Source organism: Sphaerodactylus townsendi, linkage group LG09 (assembly GCF_021028975.2).
Source record: "Sphaerodactylus townsendi isolate TG3544 linkage group LG09, MPM_Stown_v2.3, whole genome shotgun sequence".
Lineage (NCBI taxonomy): Eukaryota > Metazoa > Chordata > Lepidosauria > Squamata > Sphaerodactylidae > Sphaerodactylus > Sphaerodactylus townsendi.
The window spans coordinates 71,338,062-71,348,475 of record NC_059433.1 but is presented as its reverse complement, the minus strand read 5'-3'; the positions used below and the strand labels follow the sequence as shown (position 1 = coordinate 71,348,475).

Sequence of the window (10,414 nt, the reverse complement as noted above, 5' to 3'; positions counted from 1 at the left end):
GTATGATACGGAATCAATTCTGCTCTTGCAATTGTCACTGGATTCTAAAGTGGCAGTGCAGTTTAGCTGATGTGTCGCTGTATTTACAAAGCTTAGCCCAAGTTTTTTATATTTTCTAAAAGCCCACAGGGGTCGGCTGGGCTGCTCTTCAAGCAAATCTGAACTCAGTGCCGAGAGCATCACGGAGGCCATTTTGTCTCGATAACAGCATGTGCAGACAGAGGTTTCAAGCAGACTCTGTGCGAAAGCCATACCCCATAAGCCAGCTCCCAGTCGGCATAATGAACAGTTTTATCATGTGTTTTTTTGTCAAGGGCAGAAAACAGATGGAACCAGCTATTACTGGTACCTCTAAATCCATGGTGGCGAACCTTTGGCACTCCAGATGTTATGGACCTTTAGCACTCCAGATATGCCTCTTCCAGCATGGCCAATTGTAGTCCATAACATCTGGAGTGCCAAAGGTTCGCCACCACTGCTCTAAATAGAAGAACAGCCCTAGTGGGACGCAGGGGCATATCTGCCTGGGGATATGGGGTAACCCATATCCACGGGCACAACTAATCTGGTCACATGGAGGGTGCAAAATCAGTCCCCCATGTGACCAGATGCCTCATCATCTTTGGGCTCCCTTGGCCCCGCCCCTGTTGATGACAACTGCTGCCTCATTGTCTTTGGCCTCCCTCGGCCCCGCCCACATTGCCATCGGGGTTCTGCGGGAGCAGGGCTTCATGACCCATGGGGGCGGGGCTCCACGACCAATGGGGTGGGGCTCCATGACCCATAGGGGGCACCTGGGGGAGGTTTTGTCCCCGGGAGCCATTCCACCCCCCAAAAAACACCTCTGGTGGGACGGCACAGGGGAAATAGAATCGCACCCACCTAGTGCTTCCGAAATCCGTTTTTGCATGTTCCACATCTGCAGTTCAAATGCAAAATTAGCTTGTATTTTAAATCTGACAATTTCCTGCTTTCTGTTTTGGATGAATAATATGCACCGCTGACAACTCCTAGACAAAAAGGGACTGTGGTGCCACGTAGTTCCTTGCCCACAGACCACGTATAGATATTATATATTTCAATCAACAGAGAAGGTAAGAAGGACATCTTTCCCATTGTCATGGTCACAAAAATCTTTTTTAAAACCCCATTTCTGATTTTCTTCACAAGAAGATCACATTTACACTCAGCAAATGAGATACAGTGCCAGCATTGCTACCACAGTGAGGCATGAGAAAGGTAGTGTCCCCAAGATAAAAGCCAAGACTCACAACATTCTTCTCTGGCCAAAAAGGAGAGTGCTGGCCAGGGTCATGGATCATGCATCATGATGCCTGCATCTGTTCACAGGAACAGAAATTGGGATAAATTAAATTAGTCACATTTCTAGGTTACATCCTACTAGCTTTTTCACTTTGGACCATGTAGATCCCATGATTCCCGGCAAAACGGTCATGGGTGGTCAAAAGGGAACTCCCCTCTATTTTTCATCAGCAGAAAAGCTGCCGAATTTAACCCAGGGCTTGGATTTAATGTGGTGGTTTCTCACAGCATGTAACATGACAGCCATAAACATAAGACCCAAGAACATCTCATACAAAAAAAGCCAAGTTGTGTGTAATGTATATGACAGAGGAACAAGGCAGACCATCACACACTGATGACGGAGGATCAATACATTCAATAAATGTATTTATATATATTATTATAATTGTCCAGTTACTGAATCCAATGATTGTACATCCAGTTTTTTGAAAAACAAGTAAAATATTTTTTCAACAACAAAAATTCATTTTTGAGATATATAATCCATATCTTCAATATCTACTGAACAAAAATAGTTCATTTTTTTCAATATCTTTGAGATATATTCCATATAGAAAGTACTTCCCAGTAGATATTGAAGATATGGATTATATATCTCAAAAATGAATTTTTGTTGTTGAAAAAATATTTTACTTGTTTTTCAAAAAACTGGATGTACAATCATTGGATTCAGTAACTGGACTATTATAATAATATATATAAATACATTTATAGAATATATTGATCCTCCGTCTTCAGTGTGTGACGCGCTATCTTGTTCCAAGAACATCTCACCCATGCTAGAGATACCTTCTTTCCATCTCTTGGAAGCAAGAGTTAATACGCTCTGTTTGCAGACAGCCATTATGGTGCAGATAGCATAGTACTGGATGATAACATATTACCAGGATTGTTAATTGTCAGAATTGGGTGTTGTGGGTTATTCAGGCTTTTTGATCTGATAGTTTTAGCTCCCAACGTCATGCCCCCCCCCCCCCCCGTCTATGGCTGGCATCTTCCGAGCCATGTCGCCAAAAGCTAAAACCACACAGCCCATAAAGCCCAAAACATCCAGTCGGTTCATGATGGCAAAGCCTTTCACAATGCAACACCCAGAATTCTTTGCATGGCTACACCCCACAAAATGTTACTAGCAGCTGTGGTAAGGGTCCTGGACCACGAGAGCCCTTTTTTTTGCCAGTGACCACTGGTAGAACAGGAGCAGAATCACATACGCAACCAGTGACTCTGCTGTCATTCCCACACATGCCGACGAATATTCTTATGGCTGCGTGCTCAATCTTCCTTGATTTAGGCCCAGTTCAAACTCTTATCGGGTTGGTAAGGCAATCAGATTTTCAATGGGACAACCACACACTTCCGCCTTCAAAAATATGAGCCCTTTAGAAGATGGCATTTTGTGCACTGAGATCAATTGGTTCAGATGGAGTGGGCAGAAGCATCTCTCACTCCTCTGCAAGATCACTAACTTACAAGCGTGGGATTTATGCAAACAGAAGCTGGATCCTACCAAACGTTTCATTTGATCAGGCTCAGTTCCCCTCCTCATTTCAATCTCCATCCCACTTGGATTTTGTCCTCAGCTGTCCTCCAACTTAACCTTTTGGGTGGTCAAATTGCTTTTACCAGCGGAAAACCAGGCAGAAGCCAACTTGCAGCGTGCACGAGCAGGCCCCGTCTCAGTGATCAGGAACATGGGATTGGATCCAAGCAGCTTCACCACTGGTGAAAATGGGAGGAGGAAAGATCCCTCTGGACAGCTGTGGATGCTGTGAATCATGAGACCTGCATGCATTAAGAAGGAGAGTTGGACACGATTGAGCAAAAAAAAAGTTGATTGGATCCAACCCAATGCTTTTCAGACAATTCCCAGTTATAGGGAGGGAGTCTGTGATAGTTTCAGATAGGCGACGACTCTGTGCTGTCAAGCTAGTGATCATGCATAGGTAGGGAGTAAGCTGGTACCTCTTGTCCTTCTATGTGCAATGATTTACACACTTGTAACAGATGGGTCTCACTCCTCTGCAAGCATACACAGGAGCCCCAGAAAAAGAGTAAGCAAACACCGGCGTTGTTCCCTCCCATGGTCATGCAAGTGAGCCCCAAAAGGTACAGGCCATGGGTACAGAAGGTGAAAGGTGGCATGCCTTTCCCTTGAGGATTTCAAAGTGCTTCATAGTCGCACCCTTAAACTGAGCCTCGACGGAATCCCATGCAGTGAGGTATAATTAGCCCCATTTTACAGATGGGAAAACTGAGGCACGGGGAAATTAAGCCATTCGTTTCCGTAGGCTGTCCACAAAAAAATGGTCAAAACTGGATACTAGGAGGGATCCTGGGCTATTCCTTTTGCGCAACACTCTGGCAGAGGCGGATCTTCCACAGGGCTGCCTGGGAACAAATGCCCCAGGCAGCTCCCTTTCATGTCATGTGGGGGGCAGGAAATTGCTCCCCCACCCCTCCTCCTTGCCCCCTCAGCCTGGGCCCACTCCCCAGGCTGCTCGTTCAGCTGGCGGAACCTCCACCGGCTGAACAAGCAGCCTGTCGGGCTGCTGCTGGGCACCCCTCAGCCCCTCCCCACTAGGCTGCCTGGGACTGCTGCCGCCCCAGGTGAGTGGGGCACGGGGGGGGGGGTACCACAGGCGCTCAAAGCAGGTTTTGCCCCGGGTGCCATTTTTCCTCCCTAGGCCTCTGCACTTTGAAGAAAAAGAGTTTGGATTTATATCCCCCCTTTCTCTCCTGCAGGAGACTCGAAGGGGCTTACAATCTCCTTGCCCTTCCCCCCTCACAACCAACACCCTGTGAGGTGGGTGGGGCTGAGAGAACTCCGAGAAGCTGTGACTAGCCCAAAGTCACCCAGCTGGCGTGCACGGGAGGGCACAGGCTAATCTGAGTTCCCCAGATCAGCCTCCACAGCTCAGGCGGCAGAGCTGGGAATCAAACCCGGTTCCTCCAGATTAGATACACGAGCTCTTAACCTCCTGCGCCACTGCTGCTCCCTCCGCCACTGCTTTGGTTGAAATCCTGGCACCACTAAAACCCAGAACAAAACCATTTCTGATCACAGGCAGCCAAGCGTGTCGTCCCCCCCCCCCCTTACACTGTTCCACTGAACAGCAGTTTGGGTTTTTTGTAGTTGTTGAAAGGTACGGCTCAACGGCAGTTGGCCGTTTTCTAGCCATGCCCATTGGGAATAACTTTGTAAGAAGTGAAACGGCAGACCATTCCGCCTGGCCCCTTCAGATTCCTAGATAAAGCTATTCCAGGAGATGTCACTGTAAAGAACAGCCAAAAACTATTATGAATTGCAGGGTACATAAAAAAAAAGAAGGAAAATGCTGTACTTGGACAGAATGAAACTTCTGTACATGTGTAGTTTGGACAGCAAACAATTAACACTGATATTGATATATAACAGCGGCCCTTATTTCCTGCTGCAGCTGACCGAGCCTCCTGAAATGTTGTTCCTGAGAGTCAGAAGACCCTCAAGAACAACATGAAGGGCCACTCAGGGTCGGCAGTGGGAGAGGGGAATCAATGGAAATCCCTGCCCCCATTTTTGAAGACTTCAGTACCCCAAAGTCTTTGAAACTGTGGTCGGATGCTGCCACCATGCCGATGAAAATCCCATTGAAATCAACAGATCTTAAAAGTACAGTTAAGTTCTTGGTATCGTAGAATTCCATGGGAACTAAGGCCAGGCCGCCTATATGGAGGCAGGACGTTTCCCTCACTGGAAGGTGTCTTTATTGGCCACATGGGAGGTGTTAATCAGAGAAATGGGACTCAAAACACATCGTGGGCAGATGACAGGTGGTGACTTAAGCCAATGGAAGCTTTTGTGCAGGGGTCTTCAAACTATGGCCCTCCAGATGTTCAGAGACTACAATTCCCATGAGCCCTACCACTTGGCCATGCTGGCAGGGGCTGATGGGAATTGTAGTCCATGAACATCTGGAGGGCCATAGTTTGAAGACTCCTGCTTTTGTGAGACCACAGTCAGAGCTACCATGGGGTGGGGGGGGGTCACAAACACCCCAGGTGCAGGTGCGGGGAGAGAAGAATTGCTCCCCCATCCCTTTCCTCAGGCTGCCTCAGGTTGCCTCCGCAGCCTGGAGCAGCCCCCACAGACCGGAGCAGGCTGCTCCTTTATTTTATTTATTTATTTATTCGATTTGATAAACCGCCCTACCCCCGAAGGTAAATGAGGCGTGTTTGGGGGAATGGGTGTGAGGGGGAGCAGCCGCCATTTTGCCCCGGGCACCATTTCCCCTTCCTACGGCACTCTGTGTGACCGTGGCATTTGGAGATTCCCATCGCTGCATTATGCTTGACACATTTCCTCCATGAAACATAGGCATGAATGCATCAAATGTGCCTCGCCCAGGACGTTTGCAACGTGACCTCTGCCACAGATGATGCACTATCCAGAGAACGTTACGTGCCTAAAAATACTATGTAAATCAACGGAACTTAAATGAAGAGAAAATGCTTCAGACGCTTTGAGGTCAGTGAGATCGAAGCTCATAGGTGACAGAAGCATTGGCACAATCCAGACAGCATTAGGCACACGTAAGCCCGATTGAAATACATAAAAGTGCTGAGATCCTGTTGAATCCAATGGGATTTTAGTGCACCCCCCCCCAGTCTATGGCTTTACACATATAAGTAACTTCAGGTATCAGAAGTGGCAAGGAACAGCCAAAACATTCAAACGAAAGGAACATTTAGGGGAAGAGAATTCGGGCACGCGATCAGAACAGAAAGGGCTGAAAGGGTAACCAAAGTTTGAGATTTGTGGGAACATTCTGTAAACATACATATATATTCTGCAAAGGGCAACTGCTCTCGAAACAAGTTTTTTTTCGATTTTGCTCTGCTTACAAAAACGTAGCATGTACCACTCATGTATCTTCGTCCGGCGCTGACCCGACCGTCGGTCATGCCGAAGAGAATATCAATTTTAGCTATTTTCAAACCACCAAAGAAATTATCGGTACCGTTTAATAGTGTAAAGTCATGCAAAAACCCGTGCTCAAAACTAAGCGGCTTAGTTTTGGCGGCATGAACGAATCCGCATTGAATCAGCCTTATGAAATGGTGTGGAATGACTACCACTAATACCAGCATGCAGTGCAGCCTCGGTGTGTTTTTTTGTTTTTTGTTTTTTTTGAGCTAGGAAGCTTTGGGCGTATAGTGAGATATACAAAGTTTATGTTTACATTATGAGAAGAAGCCAGCCAGTGACTCCCCACCCTGCCCCGCCCCACCCCACCGGGAGAATTTTAAACTGGCTTGTTTGAAGGGGTCCATACTGAGTCGGAAATCCCATCCCCCGTTGAAGATGGAGGCATAGAGCCGCTGGGTGTGAATGGGTCAGTATCGGTGTCCGTTTCACCCTCTGCTAAATATCTTTTCTCTTTCATCCAACTCGACCCCCCGTTTGGCCCGAAAGGGAAATCTTCTTTGTCTTGGGAGATGCTGAATCCACTTGGTGAACGTTCAAGTTCCTCGTGGTTGACAGAGAGAAGGGACAACGGGGTATCACTGTCTCTTGTCAGGCTGTGTTTTTGCCTTGAGGAGATTCTCTCTGTGTGGGAACTCTGAGGGCCCCCTTGAGGTGACTGGTAGGAAACGTGAGGGTCAATGAAGGTAAGTATAGGCAAAACTGTCGGCCTCTCAGGGTACGAAGTAGAGAATGGCGTGGCCGGCAACCTACCAGAGTTTTGACTAGACAAGGGCAATGCAAGTGGACCACTACCATGGTCATGTGCAGAGAAGTCAAAAGGAGGAACTTTGTTCACTGGAACTTGGTGGAAGCTTGGAGGCAATTCATGAATGGAAGGCTCAGAGTATTTGTAAATGATGGATTTCAATTCCGAAAATCTGTTATCCTCCGCTAGGGATGCGAGATTTTTAGACGGGCACACATCCGTGATCTGGACCTGCAGCTGTTCTACATGTTGCATATGCATATCGACTAAGAAATCCAGTTTCTTCCCCATGTCGTGAACCTGAAAGAGAACAAGCATCAGACTAAAGAACGAACGTTCGGTTGTTCGGCCAACAATGCAAAAATTGTTTCTCCGGTAGGGTATGAATGAGATAGGGGTTTTCATTTTCACATGTTTATCTCTTTCCTTAGAGAAGATTCGCAATATCAGCTGGTTATGCAACATTTATTAGAAACAAGGGCATGGGTTGTAACTTTTAAGTTTTGGCTGCGTCTTTGTTTCTGCACTAACCCTAACAGTTTGTCCCAGTTAGAAATGAGAGAGCTTCAGCTTTCGAAATGGTGGCTACACACTGAAAAAAAGATCTTTTCCTTGGGCTTCTCTTGGGAAGCTCTACAAATGCTCACCGCTCTGGAGATTTACCATCGCTTAAAGACTAGATTATTTGATCAAGAATATCAATTTCTCCTGAGCAAAGCATAAAGCTCTTGCTCTTCCAATATTCTTTTAGGGATTATCCCTCAGAAATCTAGTCCTGCTATATACCTGGAACAACTTGTTAATTACAATTGCAGATGGGTCAGTGCGATCTAGAGCAAAGGTGTAACTTCTTTTCCGTCAGTACATCTTCAAGGTCGCTTCTCTAATATTCCACAAAATGAGCGTTGCTGTCGATTTTGTCCTGATACAACTGATACACTTTCTCATATTCTGCTTCACTGTTCAAAATACAACAACATCAGAACTGATTTGAGAACTGTATCACCAACAGGATTTATGCTCCTTTCTGATAAGATAAAAATGGCTGAGCTTCTAAATATCTCTAATGTTGAAATCTCTGAAGCTGTTGCTATATTTTTACTCTGTGTTCTGCAAGTTGTGCAATAATGATCTTCTTATTATATTTGGAATTCTTGACGCACACCGGTTTTATGCATAATAAAGGTTTTGGATTTGGATTTGGATCAGCTGATTATCACACCTGCATTTTACCGCTCTTGGAATAAATTTCCACTTCATGGCCCACAAACTTCTACAAACACTCACCATCCAACATGGTTCCCGGAACAATGTCACAGGTAAAACATGGTGGAGACAAGAGCCAAGGTGGCATAGTGGTTGGACTCGGCTCAAGGAGAATTGGGCTCAAATCCTCACTTTCCATCAAGCTTACCTTGAACCATTATCCTCTCTATCTATCCAGCCTCAAAGGGGTGTGAGGCTTTAATAAAGGAGAAGAGAAACAGTAGTACTCTGCCGCCTAATGAATGCTGCTAGTTAAAGATACATCCTTATTGAACATATTGGATGGGAGTTTACAGAGAATCCTTCTGGCTAGGAGGGAGGAGCTGCAGGTTGTAGGATACAGAGAGTAGGCAGGATAATACTGTGTTTGGCAATAGATGATTACATTCACATTTACTTTGGAGTGTCCCTTATTGGACTGAACCTTAACTTACCTCCCACTGAGGTCAATGATTTCCATAATTGGTTGTGAACGCTAGCTGACATTTATAAACCTTATCCCTGCATTAATTGGTCAAATCTATTTTAAAGCCTTCAACATGATTGGGTCTTAATAATCTGGTGCAGCAGATCATCTATGCCAGTGATGGCGAACCTTTTCGAAACCGAGTGCCCAAATTGCAACCCAAAACCCACTTATTTATCACAAAGTCCCAACATGGCAATTTAACCTGAATACTGAGGTTTTAGTTTAGAAAAAACAGTTGGCTCCAAGGCGTGCGTTACTCAGGGGTAAGCTTGGTGGTAGTTGATGGCTTTGCTTTGAAGCAACCGTACAATGCTTTGAATGGGTGAATCACAACCCTAGGAAGGTTTACTCAGAAGCAAGCCTCATTGCCAGCAACCGAGCTTACTCCCAGGTAAAGGATAGCACTTTAGAAGAAGAAGAAGAGTTTGGATTTATATCCCCCCTTTCTCTCCTGTAGGAGACTCAAAGGGGCTTACAATCTCCTTGCCCTTCCCCCCTCACAACAAACACCCTGTGAGGTAGGTGGGGCTGAGAGAGCTCCAAAGAACTGTGACTAGCCCAAGGTCACCCAGCTGGCGTGTGTGGGAGGGCACAGGCCAATCTGAATTCCCCAGATAAGCCTCCACAGCTCAGGTGGCAGAGCTGGGAATCAAACCCGGTTCCTCCAGATTAGATATACGAGCTCTTAACCTCCTGCGCCACTGCTGCTCCTTTAGTTCTTCCCATGAAAACCAGTGGGGTTTAACAGCGCTTAACAGGGTTACCTACACTTCTTCCCCAAAACTAGGTCTTAGGTTTAATGCTAATAATCGTAAGCGGCCCAGGCCAGCCTAGATGTGTTGGGGGGGGGGGGCGACTCTGTTTGCACGTGCCCACAGAGAGGGCTCTGAGTGCCCCCTCTGGCACCCATGCCATAGGTTCGCCATCACTGATCTATGCTAACTAGACATCTGGAAAGAAGCAAATGATGTGACGGCTGAGGGCTAAGGTGTCAGAGAGGAACAGAAATGGAATTTTACAGAAAACGGACAGACTCTTTTGAAATTTCAAGGGCAATCTCCAGAGGAAGAAACCTCCAGAATATTTTAAAGATCATTTATCTAGAAGATTGCAAGAAAAAGGATAAAAAATGGAGTTTATGCTAGAAACGCAGTGAGAAATCTGTTTCATTTTTTCTTACATTCGAAGATATAAAAATGCATATTCATCTACACTAATATGTTAAAAATATGACAGAATGCTATATAATCTCAATATGAATTAATTATATGACTATGATAGTTTGAAGGAACTGCAAAGCTTATGTACTAAGCCCTTTTCTTTTTCTTCCTTTTCTTTTCTTTTCTTTTCTTTTCTTTTCTTTTCTTTTCTTTTCTTTTCTTTCCTTTCCTTTCCTTTCCTTTCCTTATATTATTTAGAATGGTACTTGATATTCTTTAAGCACACGTTATCAAGGAGGATCAAGATTGGTAGCCATAGATCGACTTCTCCTCCATAAATCTGTCCAAGCCCCTTTTAAAGCTATCCAGGTTAGTGGCCATCACCACCTCCTGTGGCAGGAGGTAAAATTAATTGAATAGAAGAACAGAATATGAATTGAAATGAATGGAGTGTCTTATCTTAAATATTATAACATATA

General features: G+C 45.4%; 1 protein-coding gene across 2 annotated transcripts in view; it reads right to left on the bottom strand.

The window, feature by feature from the left end:
• Positions 1–6,312: 6,312 nt before the first annotated feature.
• The window catches only part of KCNQ3 (potassium voltage-gated channel subfamily Q member 3), a 180,122-nt gene continuing 176,020 nt past the window's right edge, over positions 6,313–10,414 (bottom strand). For both annotated transcript variants that reach the window (XM_048508231.1, XM_048508232.1), the window contains one exon: positions 6,313–7,340. In XM_048508231.1, the coding sequence (XP_048364188.1) occupies positions 6,612–7,340 (729 nt within the window). In that variant the 3' untranslated portion in view covers positions 6,313–6,611. The remainder of the gene's footprint in view (positions 7,341–10,414) is intronic.